The 26490-nt window shown below is 42.4% G+C and overlaps 1 protein-coding gene across 1 annotated transcript; it reads right to left on the bottom strand.

Annotated features, from left to right (window-relative positions):
• Positions 1-1150: 1150 nt before the first annotated feature.
• LOC143157282 (solute carrier family 12 member 7-like) lies at positions 1151-14253 on the bottom strand. Its single transcript, XM_076332102.1, has 7 exons — positions 14126-14253; positions 13092-13260; positions 9978-10173; positions 9477-9646; positions 6134-6265; positions 4309-4416; positions 1151-1303 (listed from the first exon to the last, which is right to left on the bottom strand). Exons 1-7 carry the CDS (start codon positions 14251-14253, stop codon positions 1151-1153), a joined length of 1056 nt encoding a protein of 351 aa, XP_076188217.1.
• Between the last annotated feature and the right edge of the window lie 12237 nt (positions 14254-26490).

Genomic DNA, 26490 nt, shown 5'->3' with positions numbered 1-26490 from the left:
CATGATTTGCCACACTTGTTTTAAATAGAGAATGTTATTTAAAATACTTAGTCAGGTAGCTGAAGGCTCCAGGTGACAGTAAGAGTAAACTGACAAGTTATGTGGTTTTTTTTCATGAGCTACTAGCAGTTATAGTATATTGCACATTTATACCAGTGAAACCTAAGAGCATCCAACTCATAGGAAGGCTATGATGCAGTAACGCCACCTGGTTGCAAATATAACTGTAACAATTGATAAACCGCAGTGAGTTGGTTAATGAAGTGCAGTCTCTTGTTTTCAAATATGTATATTTTGAAAATGTTGTACGTATGTGCTGCTGTTTAAAATAAAATCTGCTTTTCTGAACTGAACGAGCTCTTAAGTGTGTTTCATTTGAAATTGTTGAACAACTTAGTTTAGGTGCTCAATAGAAACTTTTTGCTTCTGTCAGAATTCTGCCCCTTTTCAGACACTCTGTGTTTAGTTTTGTAAATGTTGTTTAAGACCTGAAGTGTTTGTTGGGTATCTGTAGATTGTTCTACTCTAAAAAGAATGGTTTTATTTAAACATACATAAACTATTCTTTTATAATACAATCAACATCTGTTTCTCAGCCTGGGGACAGCAGTGATGCAGGGCCCAAATACCTGACTAAGCTCAAGGCCAGTGCTTTTATCATAGCTCTCTCAGGCAAAGCAAAACAAAGTTATAAACAGCGAAAGCTGAAAGCAGCCATTACCAGTCCCTGTAGTTTGATGTACAGCAGCAGAGGGAACACAGAAAGATAATCAGATGACCCAGTGAACTTCAGCTGGCTCTTAAACACTGCTGGGGCACACCGAAAGGCACTTGGGAAGGCATGCTGCACACCAAAAGGCACCTGTAGACCACTGGGTGTGGGTGTAGGTTTAGGCTTTGGATTAGGATTAGGTTTATGTATAGGCACTCAGAGCTACACTGGGGGCACAGCAAAGGCACTCCAAGGGCCCTCAGGTACAATGAAAGACACATGGAGGCCCTGTGAACTGACCAGAAGGCATCTGAAGGTGCTAGATTTGCACAGTATATCAAAAGCATGAAAAGGCATTCTCAGAACACTGGGGAGAAGAGAAATGTAATCAGATGCCCTGGTGCTCTCCAAATGGCTCTTGGCTTCTCCTGGGACATACTAAAAGGCACTCAGAGAGCCATGATGCAGGACCATCAGCTGGCATTCACAGACAACTGTGGATGGCTTATGGTAAGAGTAATGGTAAAGACTCAGTTTAAGGATAGGCACTCTTCTCATTGAGCCTCGAGACTCATCAGTGATGCTCTGAATCTGGACAAAAAGGTTACCAATGACAAAAAAAAAAAAAACAGTCTACAGAAAAAAGCAGGTGATCATATTATTCAAAATAAAAATTGTCTTAATTTAAATAGATAAGATTTGGTATCATAGCTTGTTATAAACTTGGTTTATTTTCACAAACATGTCATTTTTTTACATATACTAATGGGGCTTCTTTTGAAATGTTCAGCAGCTAGTTATGAAGTCTCTTTACAGAGATTTGTGAAAACATGAGGTGAATTGAATCCTTCAGTCTGTATGGGAACCTCAAATATTCACTTGTTTGTGAGAGTCGCATCCCTTCGTATATGTGACGATTCAGATGAATTGATTTTATTCAGTTACAATCAAAAGTATTGAAAATAAACTTAAGCAGATGAGAGAGCTGCTTTCCAACTCTAAACACTGATGTATTTCCCAGTGATTCACAAACTATAATTGTGGTCCTCACCTACATGCACCCACGTTTCTGCCAATCTTACCTAGCAGCAGCAATCTGCACAACAGCACTTCCGCTGCACAACCCAACAGAAAGTAGCGGTGGGATGGATGACCGCCTTCTCACAGCTCCAACAATATCACGGCCTGGCCCAACAGTCATTAGTCAGGGCTAGCCAGAGAAGGAAGCCAACCACCACCAGGAAGGGCGGCAAGGAAGTGAACGAGGCTCTACATTTTCTTTCATCTTTGCAGCGCTGTTGTCAAAGTCAAATAAATAAAAGTTTGGCAGTTGCACCTAAGTCTGCAGATCTTATGCTTTGCAGGCATGTGTTATGTTTACACTCGAATAGAATAGAAGAAAATCAACCAAGTTTCTCAAAAAAGGAAACAAATATCTGATGAGTCCCCGTGCCCCAGTTCCACGAGAAAACCCAGGGGCAAAAATCAAATAAAGTTCCATTTTAAGAAGTGACGGAAGAGGGGAGGGTGAGGGTGATTCCTCAGGGATAAGAGCATGCCTATAAGGGAAACAGCAAAAGAACGCTGTACAAAAAACAAATTCTCCTCCTTGTGAAGGTTTGAACCTCGTCTGAAGAGGTACCAGCGCAAAAGTGAGGTTAAAATACTAACTTTGATGGGAACAAGAAACAAAACTACAAGCACCATTCAAAGCTGGAATATCAGGATTACATTTGAATGACTGGAGACAGATAATGAAAACAAAAGCAGTGCTAATTTGAACTAGCGATACTAATGAGAGAAATGTTTTGGAGTTCATCTAGAGGCGATGGCTCAGCTCATTTGAGAGATGGTCAGATTAAGAAAGGGCCTGGCACGCTGAGTGCATCTACTCAACCTGTAGCTCCAGAGGAAGTTAAGGCATAACTAAACAACATTTTCTGATGAAAATACAGAAGAACAAGGTAGATTAAGATATCCTAATCAGAAACAACAGACGGATATGGCTTTTATTCTTGGACAAGGCAGGAAATAAGTACTAGATGCTCTTGGAACTATTAAGGATTTTACATCAGACCATGAAATAAATTCAACGGTACTTTGAACGTCTCAGATTTTACCCTGCCTGATATGAAGGAACAAACTGAAGCTATAATGGTGATGCATTCAGATGAAAGTGAGTAATGAAAAAAAACAAACCACCAAATCCAAAAAAATCCACACCAAACGTGGGGGAGGAGAAGAAAGAAGTGAAAACGGCCAAGCAAACAACACTCTGAAGTAGTGCAGATTCCAACCAACTCACATACAGCTGAGAAGACATTCTTTTGTCTCCACTACAATTTACATGCTATAGACTACAGAGCCTTACATACTTGGACTACTTATAAAGCACTCATGAGGAAGTTAAATCCTTAAAAGCCTACTGTGGATTGATTAATCACTCAAACTCCACTGGAAAAATACTAGTGTTCAATAAAGAAATGAGAAAAATTTAAAAACACTGAGTAGGGAGTACAGGAGAGCTTGTTTTTGACTGAAAAGGTGTTAGGCAGTCTCAGATCAAAAGAAAACTACCATGATGCAGATGAGAAGAAAGAGGATTTACAGCAGCACATTGTTGTAGCAATACAAGGCATCTTTAGGAACCTTAAGTAAGTCCTGTGAAACGGGAAAAAGAATATTAAGGAGAGATTAAGAAAACAAACAAAAAAAGGGGACTGCACGGACTTGTAGGATTAACACCAAAAAGGCTTAGGCATAAAATGAGTTACAATTATCAGCAGACAAAAAAATCCACAAGGAAAAAATACTAGTTATTTTACAAGTGAGCAGTGAACAGTAGAGATCTCTTACTTGGCATGGGAGGGAAATCACTATAAGTGATAGCAAAGCCAAAGCATTTAATACCTTTTACATCGCTAAAAAGTGTTGATACTAACAGGGTAGTTAACAGCATAAATGAGGGGGTAGAAGCACAAGCCAAAATAAAACAGAAAAAGATTTAACAGTTACAAATATTCACAAAAATACAGCTGCATGAAGCTTGCCACTACAACGTGCAAAACGCCACCAGGGACTAGTAAGGGTAGGGGAGCATCAAACGCAGCATTCCCATCTGGATATCGTAGGATTATAGGTTAGTCAGCCTAATTTTGGCTCCAGAAACAACAATTAGTTGATACATAAAACATTCAAAATAATGCAGAAACTAAAAAATAGTTGGTGTGAACAGAACAAGACCGAGTCACAAACAAAGCTAATCAGCCCAGTTGAATAATCATGAGCCTTAGCTACTGATATATGTCAAGTTTGGAAGTGCTCTGGACATATTCCACACTGATGCTCAAATGTTTTGCTGGTACGTACTTGCACTAATCTTAACAAGAACAACTCTAAACATATGTTCAAATAAAAAAGGATTTCCCCCTCTCCCCCCATTATTTTAACCTTGCAAGTGAAACCTGCTGTAGAGAAACTAACATAGAATGCAGTTTTAAAAGCTTTTGACTAGTTAGAAACTGATTAGAAGCCATGGCAAGGAAATATTACTTTCAGATTTTTCACAGAACATCTTGCCAAGCCGAAGTCCCTACCTCTCTTTCCCTTTCATTCTTTGATAGCTGCATCTGTTTTAGCATCTGAGATCGCTGTTCCATCACAAGTGTCTTCTCATATGTGAACGCAGAAATATCGTTTTCAAACTGCAAAAGAGATTGGCATTGGAAACATCAGAAGAAAAGTACTACTCAAAAGAACAATGTTTAGACAGTGTACCACATTCATTCCTGCATTCCTTCAGTCATGGATATATTTATGGCATTAGAGTAATCCCAAGCATATAACTGATCAATCATTTCTGTCTTCGTTCTTAAAGCTTCATCTTCAAACAGCAATCTCGTACAATGAACTATCCTACTATGCCAATATCAATGTGATTTTTATCTAAATTTGAGGTACTTGGGACAGACTTTCCATTGTTCTGTTCCAACTAGGCTGCAGAAATGAGAAAGGGTTGAAAGCGCTTATTTAAACTGGGTCTGCATTGCTGCCTCCTGAGCATGCGTGCACACCTGTTTCCTTAAAAACTGTCTGGAGCCACAAAATAACACATTGTCCTTTCACCAGTGAGAAGTGTTCACAAATAGAAGCATTTACAAAGAAACTCCAGCATATATTCTCACATCAGCTCAAAGCTAAAATACAACGTAAAAATCTATAGCAGCCATCAGTCTTGTCACTGACTCGTAACATGTCTCTTATCTTTTGGAAGATTCTCAAGGTTAAATACGATCCACATAAGAAAAGAATAAATTGCGCTTCCTATACTATCTTCTGCTCAAAATCCAACCAAGGCTGAGCCTTTTTTTAATGGCACGCTGTTCATCTTCTTTTACCTCCACCTGCCACATCATTTTAGTCTTTTATATTCAGTACTCTAAACAATAAATAAATAAATAAATAAAAGGATTTATCTTACTTCCTGGTTCAAATACTAACCAAACTTTTCATAAGTCGTTTTTTTCTTAAGTAATTTAAACGATTCTTAAAATTTGCTTTATGGGCAATTAGCATGATAAATCTTTTTGATAGGTTGTTTTTATTCATTCCAGGAACTGGTGGCGGTAGAAGTTTTGAACCAGTTGACCCATCTTCTTCATCCCACTTCAGAATGAGTTTAAAAGGTTGGGTTTGGGGCTTGTGGTTTGTTTTTTGGGTTTTTTTGGTCTGTCTTTGGACATTATGCTAGTCACCTCTGCGTGCTGGAAATGAAGTTTTTCCTTAGTTGCCAAAAAAAGCGGGTCTAGACAGACTACAGCTTTAGTCCTGCCTCTTTACCAGTTTACGCCCAGTATTTAAAAAGGGAAAAAAGTTACAAAATTAATTTTCTCACTATTTGACTTGTGACTCTGTAGCTATATTGTCATGGCGTTCAGTGCCAAAGAGGCTGGCAATGCCAAAAACAACTGACATATTCTCACGGAGGCCTAGGGATTCCGTATTCCAGAGAGATATTCATACAGCAGTTGGAGAGACAGACATGTTCATCCTCTCTCATGCTGGATGCCATGGATTATTAGATTAAGTACATTCAGCCTTCCATTTCACTGCCTGCTAAGAATTCAACCTTTTTCCTTCCTGAATGAACTATCTCTACGGACTAGTCCTCATAAATAAAGTAGGCATTAACACATCAAAATGGCTAACTCCACTTGACAAAACCATTAAACTCGCTACCACATACACTAGCATTGTGACATGGTAAGATAACGTTGCTTTAAAAAACTTCTTGTTCTTGGTAGGACTGCAGTCTTTCCCTTTTTATAGTTGGGCTAACATCTCTTAGTTTCAAAAATGCTAAATCCATTTTCCCAAGTTCAGTCTCAGTTACACCTAAAAAAAAAAAATGCAGTAACTTACCATTTCAACAACTTCCACTTCAGCATTCAGTCTAAGATGATATAAGAACATCTGAAGATCCTTCTTCATTTGAATGCTATTATCATCCATTTGAGCGACAGTGAAGATACGCATTTTACATTTTCTCCAAACCTATCAAAAAGATATGTTATAACAATTCGTAACACAGTGATTGCTATCACCATAGAATCATAGAATCATTGAGGTTGGAAAAGACCTCCAAGATCATCGAGTCCAACCGTCGACCCAACACCACCATGCCCACTAAACCACATCCCTAAGTGCCTCATCTACTCATCTTTTAAATACCTCCAGGGATGGTGACTCAACCACTTCCCTGGGCAGCCTGGTCCAATACTTGACAACCCTTTCACTAAAGAAATTTTTCCTCACATCCAATCTAAACCTCCCCTGGCGCAACTTGAGGCCATTTCCTCTCGTCCTATCGCTAGTTGCTTGGGAGAAGAGACCGACACCCACCTCACTACAACCTCCTTTCAGGTAGTTGTAGAGAGCAATGAGGTCTCCCCTCAGCCTCCTTTTCTCCAGGCTAAACAACCCCAGGTCCCTCAGCCGCTCCTCATCAGACTTGTTCTCCAGACCCTTCACCAGCCTCGTTGCCCTTCTCTGGACACGCTCCAGCACCTCAACGTCCTTCTTGTAGTGAGGGGCCCAAAACTGAACACAGTATTCGAGGTGCGGCCTCACCAGGGCCGAGTACAGGGGCACAATCACTTCCCTACTCCTGCTGGCCACGCTATTTCTGACACAGGCCAGGATGCCATTGGCCTTCTTGGCCGCCTGGGCACACTGCCGGCTCATGTTCAGCCGGCTGTCAACCAGCACCCCCAGGTCCTTTTCCGCCAGGCAACTTTCCAGCCACTCTTCCCCAAGCCTGTAGCGCTGCATGGGGTTGTTGTGGCCGAAGTGCAGGACCCGGCACTTGGCCTTGTTGAACCTCATACAATTGGTCTGGGCCCATCGATCCAGCCTGTCCAGGTCCCTCTGCGGAGCCTTCCTACCGTTGAGCAGATCAACGCTCCCACCCAACTTGGTGTCGTCTGCAAACTTACTGAGGGTGCACTCAATCCCCTCCTCCAGATCATTGATAAAGATATTAAACGAGACCGGCCCCAAAACTGAGCCCTGGGGAACACCGCTCGTGACCGGCCGCCAACTGGATGTAACTCCATTCACCACAACTCTCTGGGCCCGGCCGTCCAGCCAGTTTTTGACCCAGCGCAGAGTACATCTGTCTAAGCCGTGAGCCACCAGCTTCTCTAGGAGAATGCTGTGGGAGACAGTGTCAAAAGGCCTTGCTGAAGTCCAGGTAGACCACATCCACAGCCTTTCCCTCATCCACTAGGCGGGTCACCTGGTCATAGAAGGAGATCAGGTTGGTCAAGCAGGACCTGCCTCTCATGAATCCGTGCTGGCTAGGCTGGATCCCCTGGTTGTCCCGCTCATGCCTTGTGAGCACCCTCAAGATGAGCCGCTCCATAATCTTCCCTGGCACCGAGGTCAGGCTGACAGGCCTGTAGTTCCCCGGATCCTCCTTCCGGCCCTTCTTGTAGATGGGCGTCACATTGGCAAGCCTCCAGTCGCCCGGCACCTCCCCTGTTAACCAGGACTGCTGATAAATGACGGAGAGCGGCTTGGCGAGCACCTCTGCCAGCTCCCTCAGCACTCTCGGGTGGATCCCATCCGGCCCCATAGACTTGTGAGCATCCAGGTGGCGTAGCAGGTCGTTGACTGCTTCCTCTTGGATTATGGGGGGTTCATCCTGCTCGCCGTCCCTGTCTTCCAGCTCGGGGGGCCGAGTACCCTGAGGATAACTGGTCTGCCTGTTAAAGACTGAGGCAAAGAAGGCATTAAGTACCTCAGCCTTTTCCTCATCCTCAGTGACAGTGTTCCCCCCCCGCATCCAATAAGGGATGGAGATTCTCCTTGGCTCTCTTCTTGTCATGAATATATTTGTAAAAACTTTTTTTGTTGTCTTTAACAACAGCGGCCAGATTGCGTTCTAGCTGGGCTTTTGCCTTTCTCATTTCTTCTCTGCATGACCTAACAAGATCCCTGTACTCTTCTTGAGTCACCTGCCCCTTCTTCCACAAGCGGTAAACTCTCCTTTTTTTCCTGAGTCCCAGCAAGAGCTCCCCGTTCAGCCAGGCCAGTTGTCTTCCCCGCCCGTTCTTCTTACGGTGTACGGGGACAGCCTGCTCCTGCGCCTTTAAGACTTCCTTCTTGAAGATCGTCCAGCCTTCCTGGACCCCTTTGCCCTTCAGGACCGTCTCCCAAGGGACTTCCTCAACCAGCGTCCTGAACAGGCCAAAGTCTGCCCTCTGGAAGTCCATGGTTGCGGTTTTGCTGGCCCCCCTCCTTACTTCACCAAGAATGGAGAATTCTATCATTTCATGGTCGCTAAGTCCAAGACGGCCTCCGACCACCACATCTCCCACCAGTCCTTCTCTGTTAGTAAACAGCAGGTCGAGCGAGGCACCTCCCCTGGTAGGCTCACTTACCAGCTGTGTCAGGAAGTTGTCTTCCACACACTCCAGGAACCTCCTAGACTGCTTCCTCTCTGCCGTGTTGTATTTCCAGCAGACGTCCGGGAAGTTGAAGTCCCCCATGAGAACAAGGGCTAGCGATTGAGAGACTTGTGCCAGCCGCTTGTAGAACGCTTCATCCGCCCCTTCATCCTGGTTGGGTGGTCTATAACAGACTCTCAGCAGGATATCTGCCTCATTGGCCTTCCCCCTCATCCTTACCCATAGACACTCAACCGTATCATCGTCACAATCGTTGAGCTCTAGACAATCGAAACACTCCCTAACATACAGGGCCACCCCTCCGTCTCTCCTTCCTCCCCTGTCCCTTCTGAAGACTCTATAGCCATCCATTGCAGCACTCCGATCATGAGAGTCACCCCACCATGTTTCTGTGATGGCGACTAAGTTGTATCTCTCCCGCTGCACAGTGGCTTCCAGCTCCTCCTGTTTGCCGCCCATGCTGCGTGCATTGGTGTAGATGCACTTGAGCTGGGCTATCAATTTCACCCCTGGCATCGGCATGCCACCCCTAGGCTCATCTCTAGTGAGCCTGGTTTTATCCCCTTCCCCCTTCGAACCTAGTTTAAAGCCCTCTCAGTGAGCCCCGCCAATTCATGAGCCATGATCCTTTTCCCCCTGTGAGACAGCTGGACTCCATCTGCCGCCAGCAGGCCCGGTGCCGTGTAAACCTCCCCATGCATAACTCTATCAAGGTGAAAGAGTATTTCATTAGAAACCCTTAGAACTATTCATTGCTAGAAAATGAAATCCCAGCCATTTTCTATTGTCCTTGCCTTGTGCTGCCGAAGGAGAAAAGGCAGTAACATCAGCATACCACCATCATGAACAATCCACCACACATCTATGTTTCCTTCAGTAAAACGTTCTTGATTTGTCGGAAATAAGTCAATGTTTTTAGCCACCAACAGTGCTTGCTGAGCTGCTGTTGTTTCTCGTACAGTGTCTGCAAGGGAAAGCAAGACATTTGATCGAGAACTTCTAGTCTTCATTCACAGCTTTTGTTTTTGTTTTAAAATCAAAAGCTTAAATCCTCCCAGATTCTGCTGAGGCAAAAGAGGAACATCCTGCATTTAATGACTAACCTGCTTTGGAGAAGAACAAGAAAAGCCATGGTTGAAGAGACTGAGGGCTGGGAAAACCCACTCCACATGAAATCAGATGTGGGGAAATAGTCAATTGTCCACTGGATGTTCAGCATCGCGTTTCCTCATGTGATGACAAATACATGCATAGTTGTATTACAAATGCATAGGAGAATGTCAATAAGCACATACCGACAAAATTCTTCCATGAGAAACGATTTTCTGTCTGCTTCCACGACTGTGGCCATGCCATCAGGACCGTGTTGTGCTTCATCCCTCCTAGACCAGCTGACTGAATCAAATAGGATATTCCATCTCTGAAATTAGGAGACACCACAATCTGGCAAAATCCTTTAGTCTTTTCTACGCCCATTAAGGCCTTAACGTTCTGCAAAAGGAAGATTACACACGAGGAAATACAGTCATCAACACTGGTAATAAACACCATAAGGAGTAACAGCACTAAATAAGACCAAAATGTTAGCTATAACGTACAACCAACATCAAGAAACCGCTGATTCCAAAAGAGCGAACATGATTCCATGACACCTAAAACCCAAAACAACCCACCTCCCCAAAAGACACCACACACAGGTTTTTCATTACTTCAATTATCCAGCCTTTTATTTCCAAAGAGGAACGAACAAGATATGAGTAAAACCACATTGACAAAGATAAATAAAGTCACATTGCTTCGGGTAAAGTCAAAACTGCTGGCTGACAAAGCACCGTATGTTTGGAATGACGAGTCCTTTCTTTTGGAATTGGAAGGGTTGGAAAAACGTGATGCCAAGGACTTCAGAAGAAGAGGCCGCCAAAGCTCCTTAAACAACTTTGATGTTAAGAGGCTGATTCTTTATCGGCTCCCAACGTTGAAAAAAAGCGTGCAGGAGACAATTGGAATCACTGGCTGAATAATGACAAGATAAACTGACTAGATTAGATCTCCCAACACCCCTTTAAGTTCAGCATGGCTCCCCTTCATTTAAACTCTGACAAACATACAGACACATAACCAAGTAGTTTAAAAGTAGCATTCAAAATGGTATCAAGGTTGACTAGGGAACATCAGCTTTGGCATTTACTATGTTTTGATGGCACGACTTTAGAAATCCCATCATTATCAATGACTTGTGTGGGAGATCAGCATGGTTTCACAGAAGGAAGAACCAGCACATCAAAGTTTGGAATTTTGGAAGCACCAGCACTCCTATCAAAAACGATCAGGAACAGATTTGATCACAGAATGCCTGGCACTGGCTCAGTGTGGCTTCACATCAGAAAGTCTGTTTAGTAGAGAAAAAAAAGTCTTCAGAGAAATCGGTAGCAAAGCTAAGAAGTCAGTCTGTGCAAACAATATCTGCAAGGGCCTATCAGTTTAAATGGATGCTTTTCTCTTTTTAAAAGACAGACAGGAGAAATCTTGATTTCCTACAAATCTTCTAGAAACATTTTCTAGTTGAAATTTTGCAAAACCAGTGAGGCCTCCAGACACTCAAACTTTTACAATTCATCTTCATTTCCATTTTGAAAGCAATAGTTTCCTCAATCTTACCACCAGCTCTGACTTTCTAGAGAACCCGGGCACTAGGTCTCCCTTAAATTCACTCCTGATCCATCTCTCAAAAATGTAGTTGACTTCAAGTTAAGCTAACTGTAGGTAACATTTCAAATCCTCACGGGTAAACAGTTTCTGTTCAAAGGTTTCCTTTGTTTTATTTCAAGGGCCTGACTGTATTCTTGGTCTTTTTTTCTACTCACACATGTTGATAATAACAGCTTAATAACAATTACTTTCACAATATATCATTGCTAGGCTTTTCCCACCACATTTTCAAGCTAATTGCTCCTCTTGGAGCCTTTTCATGTGATATCAGCTAGGCCATCTGGCTTCACACTTTGTTATTTTAAAAACCACTAGGGACAAGTCTGAATACCAAGAGGGAGGGAGAAAGAAAGAAAGAAAGCAAGCTGGGAGAAAAAGGGCAGTTAGCTTTGTTAAGTCCATTTCAACATCTCAAATGCTCATCTATTTGAGGGATACCAGGTCTGAATAAGTCACAGGCATTTTTACACAGCCTTGAAGATGACTTGGATCAGAGTAGTAGCCATTTTAACTGATACTCTTTTCAACAACACTGAAGATATTAACCAGTTCTGGAAGATGTAATGGCAACCAAAGCCTACTTCTGGAGTAGGCTTTATAGTGGTTTTCTAAAGGCAACAGATTTTCCAATAGCGTTCAATAAAATACATGAAACATGGTATTTTCTAAAAATGTTTCCCCGCTCTACAAAGTTAGGAGTAGGAGAGTTTGCGTAGGTAGGCAAATATAATTATCTATACCGAGTTACCCCAATACTGGATTAAACAGAGAAGTACACAAGTTGATTAAGACTGAACAAAAAGGGAAACTTGCTTTGCATTGAAAGTCCAAGCCGTATGAACAATGGATCTTCAGAAGCTCAGTCAATATATTACCTTCCCTTTTTCCTTCAGGGGACAATTTAAAACTAAGTTCAGGTGTTTTCAAGGGCTTCCCACAAAAATGTCTACGTATTTCCAATCGGGTAGCACAGTCAAATACTGACAAGTTGTCAGGGGGAAAAAAAAAAAAAAAAAAGAGAAACATTCAAATTAAATTCAGTTGTGTTTGTAAGCACAGTTAGATGTCATCTTAAATTATGTGACAACTTACTGTTTCTTCCTACCTCATCCTACCTTCTCTGGAGATACAGGATAAATAAGAAAGGAAAAAAAAGAAGAGAAAAAGTAAAAGGATCTCAAGAAGGATGCTGTTTACAGGTAAGCAACAGAGTAGGATTCCAGCAAGACTGCTCCTAGTCCTAGCTCTGCTATGTATTTCTAGGACAATGTAGAAAATAATATCATGTATACCTCCAGAGGATGAAATTATGCCAAACACATCTGCATTTGTTAGACAAATGTTAAGCTTTTTGTTAAATAAATCTGTTTTCTTTATAAGGTAATTTGTTAGAAATCTATCACTTGGTTTTTTCAAGACTGTAATTTGATTGTGAGCCCGGGGCTCTCAATAGTAAAGAAAATAAGAGTCTAGGAAGTATCAGCATTGTCTCATCCTATTGGGAAATTTTATAAAACATTTTGCTACACACACCAACCTATTCTTTAATATATCCTCATTCATTGTGCTGATAGTAAAAAAATTGATGTTTTATTCAACGCTTTACAACAGTCTGTTCAAATTCAAGATATGAGTTATCCAGCTTCAACATTTAAATACGAATGGAAGTTACAAGTGTTTGTAAGCTGTCTTTTACATACCTCCTCAGCTTTCTGAGTTTCTGTGCATTTATCCAAGAAGATTCCCTGAAGCACAGAGCCCACGATAGTCAGTCCTTTGCCAGCCTTCAACTGAGAGGTGAAAGAAAGCAATCTAGGATGTTTCACCAACTGCTCACTATCCAGGTTTAACAGGACCAAAAGTTGAGGTCTGCCAAAAAAAAAAGTTAAACACACACGCACATATATATAGAAAAGCAAGAAAGAATTGGAAAATTAGAATTACCAATTAATAAAATGCACATTAAGTGCTTAATTCAATGCAAAACATTCAACTGTCAAGCAAGGAAGTCATAGTTTGCAATAGCAACATCACTTCAGGTACACAATACCTACATGAGCCGCCATACCATCATTCTGAAACGCTACCTTAAAGAATAGTTTTACCGAGAAATTATTGAATCAAAATTATCACCCTTCCAAGGTCATCTAGTGCAACCTGCTGCTTAAAGTGGTTAAACATTGAATGCACACCAGATTGTTACATCTCCGTCCAGCCGGATTTTGAAAACCTCCAGAGACAGAGGTATTATCACCTCTGGGTAACCTCTTCGATGCTTGACTATCGTCATCTCAATTTTTATTTTTTCTTTCTCCATTCTATCATGTTCTCTCGTTCTCCTACCATATACTGCTGTAAGGAGTCTGACTCCATCTTCTCAGTAACCTTCTTTTAGGTATTGGATGTTTACTAGTTAGTTACATCAGCTTTTAGACTCCCCTTAAGCCTCCTCCAAGCTGAATAAGCACAGCTCCCTCAGCCTCTCCCCACAGGAGATATGCTCCTGTGCCCCAACCATCATCTCGGTGGTCCTCTGCTGAACTCACTCCAGCTTAGCGATGCCTTTCCTACATTAGGGTGCCTAAAACTGGATGAAATAGTCTAGATGGATTGTAATGAGTGCTGAGCAAAGAGGAATATTATTTCCCAATATACTTCTCAATATACTAGCTATGCTCCTGTTGATGCAGTCCAGCGTGTCACTGCCAAGGCGCACTGCTGGCTTACTATCTACTGGGAACCACAGGTCCTTCTCACCAGAGCAGGTTCCCAGCCTTGTACCATTGCACTGGACAAGCCTGTCCCAGGTACTGGACTTTGCACTTGTCCTTCTGGACTTTCACGACGTTCTTGTTGACCCATTCCTCTACCTGCATAGGTCCTTCCAAAAGGACAGCCACACCCTTAACCGCACTGATAGCACCCCAAGTTCAGTTTCAGCTGCATACTTGATGAGGATGCATTCTGTTTCCTTTAATCAATATCCAATCTGCTTACTTTTCCCAAACCAGCATTTTATAATAATCTCTTTCTAGCTGAGAGGTTATAAGAACAAAAAACACCACAAACAGGGGCTCAATTCCCCTTTGCCCCGACCAGTCTAGCATGCAAATTCACTTATTCCCCGTTCAAGTCATAGGATGTCACACCTTAAAAGCAATGAGGTTTAATATCGTCCCATGTTGGTGGGCTGTGACGAAGCTTTACTTTTACTCTGTCAAATAATATTGCTGTTCACCATTCTCCAAAACCTTGCTAGAGCCCAGGTCCAAAATGTACTGTTGCTAGTTAATGTTTACACAGTGTGGCCAGGACTGAAAAATTGCATTCGGCCCTGATATTTCTTTGGCTGCTCATTCATGGTGCAGCACTCGCTGCAAGTCTGCAGCATCACTGATTGTGGGTCTTTAGGAGGGCTGCCAAGGGAAGGTGAAGGCCAGCAGGAGCTTGAAGAGCTGGGCCCTTTCGTGTGGGTACAGTAACTCTGGCAGCCTCACCAGATCCGAGCTCTGAAATTGAAAACGTCCAGCGACTGCTCGCACACGAAAGGGCCCAGCTCTTCAAGCTCCTGCTGGGCTTCACCTTCCCTTGGCAGCCCTCCTAAAGACCCTGTCGTGGTTTAATCTCAGTCGGCAACTGAGCACCACGCAGCCGCTCGCTCACTCCCCCCACCCGCTGGGATGGGGGAGAGAATTGGAAGAGCACAAGTGAGAAAAACTGGTGGGTTGAGAGAAAAACAGTTTAATAATTGAAATAAAATGATAATAATAAGAATATGATCATAATAATAATAATACACAAAGCAAGTGATGCACAGTACAATTGCTCACCACCCGCCGACCGATGCCCAGCCAGTCCCCGAGCAGCGGCCCCCCCGGCCAGCTTTCCCCAGTTTATGTACTGAGCATGACGTCACATGGTATGGAATGTCCCTTTGGCCAGTTTGGCTGTGCCCCCTCCCAGCTTCTTGTGCACCTCCAGCCTTCTCAGTCAGTAGAGCATGGGAAGCTGAAAAGTCCTTGGCTAGTGTAAGCATTACCTAGCAACAACTAAAACATCGGTGCCTTATCAACTTTGTTCTCATCCTAAATCCAAAACACAGCACTGTACCAGCTACTAGGAAGGAAATTAACTCTATCCCTGCTGACACCAGGACAGACCCACAAACACTGTGGCTCCGGGAGTGCCAGCCACCTCCCTGTGCCAACGTTGCCCCTCAGCGTCGCCAGAGCCCAGCTCTAAAATTCAAAACGTCCAGCGACTGCTGGCACACGAAAGGGCCCAGCTCTTCAGGCTCCTGCTGGCCTTCACCTTCCCTTGGCAGCCCTCCTAAAGACCCACAAACACTGGTTCTCCCAGCTTGCCAGCCAGCTCAGGGTGCCGACGTTGTTGCCTTGCTCGCTTTCAGCGCCGCCGCCAGGGCCCAGCCCCAAACATTACAAACGTCCAGCGCCTGCTCCCACACCAAAGGTGCCAGGACTCCCAGGTGTTGCTGGCCCTCGCCTTCCCGTGGCAGCCCTTCCACAGCCCCACAGATACTGGGGCTCCGGGCTTGCCAGCCAGCGCAGGGTGCCGACGTTGGTGCCTTGCTCGCTCTCAGCACTGCCGCCAGAGCCCAGCCCCAAAAATTGCAAACGTCCAGCGCCTGCTCCCACACCAAAGGTGCCAGGACTCCCAGGTGTTGCTGGCCCTCGCCTTCCCGTGGCAGCCCTTCCACAGCCCCACAGACACTGGGGCTCTGCGCCTGCCAGCCAGCTCAGCCAGGAGGGCTGCCAAGGGAAGGTGAAGGCCAGCAGGAGCTTGAAGAGCTGGGCCCTTTCGTGTGCGGGCATTCGCTGGTCATTTTAAATCTTGGAGCTGGGATCCGGCGATGGTGAGGGGGAACGTTGGCATAGTGATGTGGCTGGTAAGGTCAGATTCCCAGTGTTTGTGGCGTAGTGGAAGGGCTGCCAGGTGAAGGTGAGGGCCAGCAGGAGCTTTAGACCTGGGACCTTATGCGTAGGAGTAGTTGCTGGACTTTTTCAGTTTCGGAGGTGAGCTCTGGCAGTGCCTGTAGAGAGAATTTTGGGACTATTGGGTGGCTAGGAAAGGTCAGAGCACCAGTATTTGGGTGCTCTGCAAGGGCTGCCAGGGGAAGATGAAGGCCAGCAGGAGCTTTCAGAGATGGGACCTTTCATGTGCGAGCAGTCACCGGACATTTTCATTTTCGCAGCTGAGCTTTGGTGACGCTGAGAGGGAACGTCGGCACAGTGAGGTTTTTGGCAAGGTTGGAGCTCCTGTGTTTGTGGGTCTGTAGGCGGCCTGACAAGGGTATGTGAGGGCCAGCAAGAGCTTTCAGTGCTGGTGCCTTTCATGTGGGAGCAGTCCCTGGATGTTTTCCATTTCGGAGCTGGGCGCTGGCAGTGGTGAGGGGGAATATCAACGCTGCCATAGAGCATGTTGGGAGAGTTAGGTGGCTATGCATGCTCAGTGTGTTAGTGTTTGTGGCATAGTGGAAGGGCTGCCAAGGTAGGGTGAGGGCCAGGACGAGCTTTCACTGCTGGCACTTTTCGTGTGCGAGCTTTCGCTGGACGTTTTCAATTTTGGAGCTGGGCTCTGGCAGTGTTGAGAGAGAGAATTTTGGGACTATTGGGTGGGTGGGAAAGCTCAGAGCGCCAGTGGTTGTGGAACTCTGGAAGGGCTGCATAGGGAAGGTGTGGGCCAGGAAGAGCTTTTAGTGCTACAACCTTTCACGTTGGAGCAGTCGGTGGATGTTTTCAATTTCGGAGCTGGGCTCTGGCGATGCTGAGGGGGAACGTCGGCACAGGGAGGTGGTTGGCAAGACCGGAGTCCCAGTGTTCGTAGTGAAGGGCTGCCAAGGGAATGAGAGGGCCAGCAGGAGCTTTAAAAGCTGGGACCTTTCGTGTGCGAGCAGTCGCTGGACGTTTTCAATTTCGGAGGTGGGCTCTGGCAGTGCTGAGAAGAGAGAATTTTGGGACTATTGTGTGGCTAGGAAAGCTCAGCACACCAGTGTTTGTGGAACTCTGGAAGGGCTGCCAAGGGAATGTGAGGGCCAGCAAGAGCTTTCAGTGCTGGTACGTTTCGTTTGGGAGCAGTCGGTGGGCGTTTTGAATTTCGGAGCTGGGCTCTGGCGACGCCGAGAGAGATAATATTGGGAGAGTTTGGTGCCTAGGGAAGCCCGGAGAGCCCATGTTTGTGCGTCTGTGGAAGCGCTGGCAATGGAAGTTGCGGGCCAGCAGGAACTTTGACTGCTGGCACCTTCCATGTGCGAGCAGTCGGTGGATGTTTTCAAATTCCGATCTGGGCTCTATCGACACTGAGATACAACATGTTTGAGGAATTAGGCAGCTTGGCAAGCTCAGAATTCCAGCGTTTGTGGGGCTGTGGAAGGTCTGCCAAGGGAAGGTGTTGGCCAGCAACAGCAGAGTTAGTCGGGTCACAGTAGATTTACAAGGTACCCTTAGAATTAGGGCCTTAAAATCCTAATTTGTTTTGTGGATTTGGTCTGAACTCTTTAGAAACATTTTTCCTTCTGCAAATTCCAAACATCAACTTGCTCACGCTCTAAAGCACTGTTGTTGTTCTGGGCTGCATTATAATCTAATTCTTAGAGGGTTTTTTTGTTAATATCTTGGAAATATTTCCTATTACTTCTTCAGAACTGTGCAAGATCCAGACTTCAGATATTTTTTTTTTTAAAACTAGTATATGCGGTTGGCGGTGGAAATTACAGTTCCAACTTGGTGTGCCTGTACAATATATTAATTATGTTGAATTAAAAATGTACGATGGCATAAATATTTTTTTTCTGTGTTTTGCTTCCCTTCCATTTAGAGAATGGGGAAATCTCTAAGTCTGAATTTCATTTCGCTTACGCAACATAGGTTGTGTTCCCTGGTTCTTGTGGTCTTGTACATTGTATAAGTGTTTCCTAAATCACGATTTGCATTGCGTGTATTCTTTTGTACCTTGTTTTATATCCTGTGATTTAGCATTTATCAATGAAAAGTATTCTTCATTGTGACTTGTTAATGTGTTCTTCTAAATATTATCGACTTTCCATTCAAAGTAAGTCACAGAACATGTATTTTAGTTTCTGTAAGAACGTAAAACTTGACAGTACTCTTCTGCACCAGTGTAATATTTAGTTTTCTAATTAATTACATTTAAAAGTGAATATATTTTTGTTCTAGAAAAATAGCCCCTGTTGTGATATAACTACTTGGACAATAGGGATGAATTTTTTCACAAAGGGATCTTTCACGTTTCATCAAATGCCAGTTCTTGCCTCCCTTCTACCAACTCATGCATGTGTACAAATACCATAAATTCAGATATGCATTGGGTATGACAGCATACAAAAATGGGACACTACATCTCTACTTGTTCTTGGGTGGAACTGTCTTGTGACTGCTGTGCTATTTTTTCAGAGCCCAGCGTTGTCTTCACTTTGTCTGTTTAACAAATTGAGCTTCTTATGAAAACTTAGAAAGCTTACTTTGTGTACCATGTATGATTTCAGTTCTACTAGTGCTTGAGGGCTAAATGGAGTTAGCCTGAGTTCACATTGTACACAATTTACCTTTAGTCAATTTGAGCCTTTATTTTAGCGTTGAATTCTTTCCCACTCCATCACAAATTTACACCCTCCATATTTTCCCTGCATTATTCTTTAGTTTAACAATGTTTCTACTTCAATATTTATACACCTCTTCAGCTATACGCTCTTGCCTTTCTCTTCTTCATAGTTGTTCTTTGGTCTTCTCAAGCTGCTGTTCTGGTTCTGAAAAACAGAGCTTCAAGTATTCTTTTGTTCCATGTATGGTTTTTGTAGAGTTGGTTCTTAGGACAGATGACCACTGTGACAGCAAATTCCCCAGGAGGGACTGATAAATTCAGTTTTGGAAATGTCATTGTCTTGGAGGGAAAATGCAGAGGGGGAAAAAAAGAAAAAAAAAGAGGATCAATTGAAATTGATGGGGCTGGTCTCCACTGGCCACTAAACTTCAGGCCAAATGCCTTTTTTTTTTCTAACTGCCCCTGCAAAATCAAGGATGAAAATACAACATGAGACATGCTACTTCTAATAGTATCCTATTAACGGCTTTTCCCTTCATAGTAAAAATCCAGGACTTAGTAGAACACAAGTACATATGCTCCCAGCGTTCTCCATCTTTCTTGGCCCCCTACATTTGAATGAACCTGTATCTGGCTGCTGTTCTCAACTCCACACATATTTATATAATCTAATATTAATTTCTGTGTAGGATTAAGGATAAGAACTGAGTCATCTGAGACCCACCAAAAGCTTTCCAAGGGCCCTTACATGCAAGTCCAGACTGATGGAGGGTCCCATGGGCATACCAAAAGTCACTTGTTTGAGCCTGGTGTGCCTCAGAAAGCACTCCAAGAGCACCTGTGACCACAGAAAGCCCCTGCTGTGCCTCTGGTGAAATTCAGACAGCTCCCAGATACCCCCAAGGGACACCAAGAGTTTGGGTTAAGGTTAGATTAGGAGTAGGGTTATTGTTACGATTTATGTTTTGGGTTAGTGTTACTTGGTTAGGCTGAGGTATAGGGTTAGGGTTTGTGCTTTCATTAGGGTTAGACTACATTGCCCCATTGCAAATACCACCAGAGTAAGCTGTCATCTCTCAGGGAACAATTTGCAAAGGATACAAGAGCCGCAGTAGCTGGGAATTGGAAGATATAGTCCAGTAAGTTATCTGGAGCATGAACAGATAAAGCAAAAAGACACATTAAGACAAATGTCCTTAAATTCAATATTTGCCATAATCTGAAGTCTGCCCAGGAAAAGGAAGGAAAAATAAGATGCAGGTAATGCTCCTGTACAGATCCTTAGAAAGTAATAGCAATACCTGAGATCCTCCATCATTATTAAGTATATAGACATTGTTTTCACATAATTTTTCTTGTTTTGGTGTTTATGCTTTGTCCACTAGAATAGCAAAGCTCCAAGTCATCACATCCAGAGCTGGTTTATTTTGTAAACATTGCCATCACTGTCCATTTCTCATCCTACTCGCTGTTCCCACATTATAGCTCTGAATTAGTATATCTACCTCTTTCTTAAACACATTCCCAAATACGTGTATAAGTAGGATTTGTACTCAGCTCTATAGCACAAAAAAATTTTATGCTAAAATTGTTAAACCTAGCAGTTAATCTTGAAAAAATTAATATTTAGGTAGCATCATGGCATCGTTAATGGAATTCTTGTACAATAAATAGCTCAAGTAACTTGCTACAGAAAGAACCATTTGAGAGTAGTACAGAGAGTTTTTCAGGATGATGCAGAGCATAGTAGAATACCTGGGACAGAGGGGCAAGAATGCAATGAAAAGGATAACAGTTGTATCACATAATTACTATATATACTGCATTAAACGACAGGTGCAGCACCATCAGTCAAGCTATTATGAAATTATTTTTTATGTCTGTTCCAAGACTATTTAACATCTTATGCCTTATAACATAGTGGTAGATGTTAGTGTTTTACTTCCAAATCCTTGAAATCATTTAGGCAAAAGACTAAATTAACTATATTACAGATTTCCTAGTTTACACACTTGACCTAACAACTAGTTGCTTTGCCTTCTCCTTTCCTGCAGAGTTTTGTAAGTGAGTTCTCATTACCTTAAAAAGCCAATGCTGAGTTAATGAACTAATGAAATTGTAGCAACTGATAACAACTGTTACTAGGGCTCAAAGGGCTGCAGTGAATGGGACTACATCTGGCTGGCAAGTGGTTACAAGCAGTGTTCCTCAGGGCTGGCTTTTAGGGCCAGTTCTGTTCAATATTTTGATCAATGAGCTGGATGCAGGGGTTGAATGCACCATTAGCAAGTTTGCTGATGATACCAAACTGGGAGGTGCTGTTGACTCTCTCAAGGGACAAGTGGCCTTGCAGAGGGATCTAGATAGACTGGAGCACTGGGCAATCATCAATGGCATGAAATTTAACAAGAAAAAATGCTGGATTCTGCACCTGGGATGGAGCAACACTGGACACAAGTATAAATTGGGAGAGGAGAGGCTGGAGAGCAGCCCTGCAGAAAGGGATCTGGGGGTGCTGGTTGGCAGCAGGCCAGCAGTAGGAGAATAGGAGTCAGCAGTGTGCTCTGGTAGCCAAGAGGGTAAACTGCATCCTAGGGTGCATCAAACACAGTATGACCAGCCAGTTAAAAGAGGTGATTATCCCACTGTATTCAGCGTTAGTGTGGCCTCACCTTGAGTACTGTGTGCAGTTCTAGGCCCCACAATTTCAAAAGGATGTGAAGGTCCTTGAATGCGTCCAGAGGAGGGCACCAAAGCTGGTGAAGGGGCTGGAAGGCATGTCCTGTGAGGAGAGGCTGAGGACACTAGGTTTGTCCAGTTTGGCAAAAAGGAGACCTCATTGCTCTCTCCAGCTTCCTGCGGAGGGGAAGTGGAGAGGGAGGTGCTGATCTCTTCTCCTTGGTATCCAGTGCCAGGATGCGTTGGAATGGCTCAAAGCTGCATCAGCCAGGGGAGCTTCAGACTTGACATAAGGAAACATTTATTTACCAAGATGATGGTAAAACACTGGAACAGGCTTCCTAGAGAGGTGGTCAATGACCCATGCCTGTCAGTGTTGAAGAGGTCTTTGGACTTCTGGTCAGCCCTGAAGTGGTCAGGCAGTTGGACTAGATGATCATTGTAGGTCCTTTGCAACTGAACTATTCTGTTTTATTGTATTCTGTTCTTATGTATGGTTGAGAAATATCTTACCTGTGCAGTGCATCTGTACACTAATTTAGCTTTGCAGTAAGGTTCTTAACAGAACTGCTTAGATAACATAGGGACTTATCTTGTGCAGCATAAGCAGAAAATATGTTCTACCTTTGTTGTATTCCTTAGAGAAGAGAAAGCAAGAGAAAACATACCATGAAACACCGAATCCTTAAAGTTTACAATGATTACATGACAATCCTCAGTTCATATATTGAGCTCCTATGCCAGTTTGCAAAAGAGAAAAAGGGAAACTTTCAAACCTGAAAAGGACAAAGATCATACCCTAAATACTTTTTTTCCTCAGTGAGATTGCTATAGCATTCAAGCAAGAATGTGTCAGACTGCAAAATTCACAACATCAATACTTGATTTTCTTCTACAATAAAATCTGCAAGTCAGTGAAGTGTGGGGAAGACAATGTTTGTTTGTTTGTTTGTTTTTTTACAGAAGGTACAGCAGGTTCTTTAGTTTTGAAAGAGAAACAAAAGCCTTCAAAGTCAACACAACTTGGAAAAAAAATCACTCGGTTTAGGGAAGTATCACTTTTAAAATAGGTGAAAGTAAAAGTAGTTGGTACTCATGTATTGAATGTGCAAGTTGAGGAGGGTGTTTCTTGGGGCAAGGGTTAGACATGAGAAGTAATTTACAGCTTGTGTGAAAAGGAAATGTTAACAAGGAAGAAAGGGAGCATACTGTGTCATGCCACCAATATTTCTACTGATGTCTATAATTTTTGATAATCCAGTACAGCTATGATTTTTAGCTCCCACCTTTATCTTTGGAAGAGGTTTTCTAGAGAATTAGGAGACAGAAGAGAGAGCGCACCTGTTTTCTGACAAATTTAATAGGTGGATGTTTTTATCCACTGTTTATACAAATTAATTCTGTTGAATGGTAGTTGTGTGTCAGCTACAACTGTGATGAACTGGCGCAAGCACATAAAGTAAAATCACAGGTGCAGGATCCAAGGATGTCCATATTGATGGATAAGTTACTGCTAGTAGGGAGGGGGAGGTGGATTTGTGGGTGGCCTTTGGCAAGGTTCACATTTCCTTAATAGCCTAGATTAATCTTCAGTATATTAGAATCATAGAATGGTTGAGGTTGGAAGTTCCTTCCAGCCTCAGCCAAAAAGTGGTATTTTGTCTCACTAGGCAGAATCTGTTTCTTATGGTTAGACAACATCTGGAGCTTGAGGACTGCAAATAATTCAGTATAGGCTACAATTTCCTAGCAACTTCCTACAAAGATGGTCACATGAGGTTCTGTTCTGTACAAATAGGGTTCTGATATATGCGGTCAGTGAGGAGCTTTTGTTTCATCCTGAAGTAATTGTATTTTGGTGGATATTTTAAAAATGGTTGAAAACATTTGGTGCATAATAGATTTCCTTAGCTTGCTGAGATGGATGTTAGAAATATTTTCACAAAGCAAGTTTCTTGATGTCTAATGGCCTGTCTGTATAGTGTTTTAGGTATGAACTGAATAGTTGTTTTTAGAGAAGTGGGTGTATTGTCCATGAATTTTCCATTGAATATAAGGTTGTGGTGGTGGTTGGGTTTTGTTTGTTTGTTTGATACTGGCCCTAGACTCTGGGAAAACATTGCTTTAGGAATAGAAGCTGAAGCACTTTAACAGAGAGGCAATGTTTATTGAATTAATGGCGAAAATCCAGAAGGGAATGGATGTCTTGAATTTCATACCTTATCTCTTCTTCCAACTCACAAAAACATGGTTTCCAATAACAAACACTTACTTCAGACTATGGGCAGAGATATGCCAAGCTTTCAGAATATAGCTTCAAAGTTCCTTGAAGAGGAAATTAAGTATGTATTTTTTTTAAAATCCCACAAGTCCATGCTATACCTATGATACACAAATGACATCTTTATTATAAAACTGGGCTTATTTATTGACTTCATCCTGAAATGCAATAAGCTAAACTAGACTCCCCATCCAAAAGTCAGGTGCTTGAGGAATACTGAGGGAATCTATCCTCTTCTTGTAGCAGGGGTGCATGGGTTAGTTTCTAATATTTTTACCAAGCAGTCCAGTACTTTCCATCTTTATAAGAACATTAACTTAACAGAAAACTTTGAAACTCTTTTTTAGATTATTCATTATCATGTCAAATTGAAGTTTCATATCACTGTTATCTTTGGTGGAATCCAATTTTCATAAAGTGAAATTTCATTATGACTTTCAGCTTTACAGTTTAAAATATAACAAAAAGTAGGACTACCTCACAATATAATGTACACTATATAGTAAAGAATATACACTATATAGTAAAGAATTTTTTGAAGCATTCATGCAGCTTAACAGGAGTTTTGCTATTTCCCTGCTGTCTCCATCAGAAGATACAGACTAGAGGAGGTCAAAACTATTGACAATTTATTTGGCTAGGGCAATACCTCTCAAGTAGGTGATTGTGAGATAACCAAAGTAGCTTCATTAACTTTTACATAAAGTGACAGGGAACTGCCAAAAATAACTCCCATAGCCCTCAGATAAAAATCCAAAATGCTTCATAGTCCAATTTAGCCCTAAGAATGAAGCAGTTCTCCAAACACACTGGTCTTGTGACCTTTTTTAGCAGTATATTTGTCAATGGTCATGTGCTGCTTTAGCATCATGTAGCACAGATATTTTTAGCACCTTATTGTCTGAGATTATTTCTTACAGAATTACTACTTTTTCAACCACTGAGTGCCCAGTGTTGCTGACACTAAAATGTTCAAGACAGGGATAAACTTGCTATTTCTCAAAAGTTTCTGTTCATTCTTTATGAAATCTTTCTAATGTTTACTAATCCTTGTATTTGAATGGAGCAGTAACAGCAGCAGGAGCACTAACAGATACAGCACTCACTTTTTTTCAGCATTTTTATCCACAGGTCAAGCCTTCTCTGAGCAGTTGACATGTACTTGGGAGTCATTACATTACATTACAACCTTTGATGATACAATTTATATCAGAAAATTCTGCTAGGACAGAAAACTTAAGGAAGACAGCAAGCTTTTGGATTGCACTTTTCCATTCTACGCTTGCACTGCTTAAAGCTAACCAAAAGTGAATGTTTATATTCAGAATAGGTTATAACTTATGAAAATTTTTCCTTTTCCTGTTTGAGTAGTGGTTGACAACACCAGCATTTTAAGTTAATACTTAATTCCTGTGCTGATGCGAAAACTGAGCATTCTGTACTTCAGAAGCACCATTCCCAGGTAAACACAAAAATACATTACTAAAGTAGTTACACAGGTCAGCTACACTTTTCTGTTTTGTTTTGTTTTGGGGAGGGGGAAGGAATTTTGGAACACTAACGTTTTCAGGTCCACATCTAAATCTGCAATTCTAGAGACACCTACCTAGCCTATTTAGCTCCTCTCCTCCTATCCTTTCAACACACAGTGCAAACAGTTGGTACCTGATGTAATGCTGTTCCTGTGCACGGTCATGAAAATCAAAGGAACAGCAGCACACTGCTATTCACTTACATATCTGTTGATTTGGACTTCCTTCACCAACCATTTAACACGCTATTCCATTCACAGAGAAAGTGGCCAAGTAATATGAGCAGCCATAAAAGAGACCTCATTAGAAAGGGAAAATTACTGAAGAGAAGAAATTGCCTGCCAGCCTGGAAACTAGGTCTGTGAACCAGAAGCATCCTTGAAAAGTGCAGCTGGAATCTTTGAAGCATAGCTGTGTACTTGAAGCCAGAGATGGCCTAAGATCAATAAGTGCAACAAACAATGAACTGTATTGGCAACTTATCATCCAAAAAGGTGAAAAATAGTCTGGAAATAGTCATTAGAAGCCCTTCATAGTTTCCATCACACTATGGAAGCTGGTCAGAGGGCAGACTTGTGTATTTTTTATTTCCCTTCTTATTATTTGTATTTGTTTACAGGCATTTGAAACTGATGGGTAGCTGCCACTTCAGAAATCTTAGAAAAGGCATCATTGAGCATAAATACTACTGGAATATTAGTGAGGCAGTATTGTCAACGGGTCCACTTTTTGTCCTGCATTGTATATTTTGTTGCCTAAGACAGGCAATTTTGAAAACGTGTTAGAATTTTAGCTTTCACAAAAGCATCAAAGGAATTGATCCTCTTTCTTTACTGAACTTTGTGTTTAATGATAATTCTCAAAAATTAAGATTTCTTATAACATAAAACTGTAAGTAACAGAATGGAAATAAAAGATAAAATGAAGTTAAATTTGCTTTTAAAATCTTACAGCATTTTGAGTTCTGGTCCATGATTTTAAATAGCCATAGCTGGCACTATCGATCAACTGCATAGCTCCAGCTTGATA

The sequence above is a fragment of the Aptenodytes patagonicus genome, chromosome 2 (assembly GCF_965638725.1).
Source record: "Aptenodytes patagonicus chromosome 2, bAptPat1.pri.cur, whole genome shotgun sequence".
Lineage (NCBI taxonomy): Eukaryota > Metazoa > Chordata > Aves > Sphenisciformes > Spheniscidae > Aptenodytes > Aptenodytes patagonicus.
Note: the sequence above shows the minus strand (reverse complement) of the source record. Positions and strands in the feature narration are given on the sequence as shown.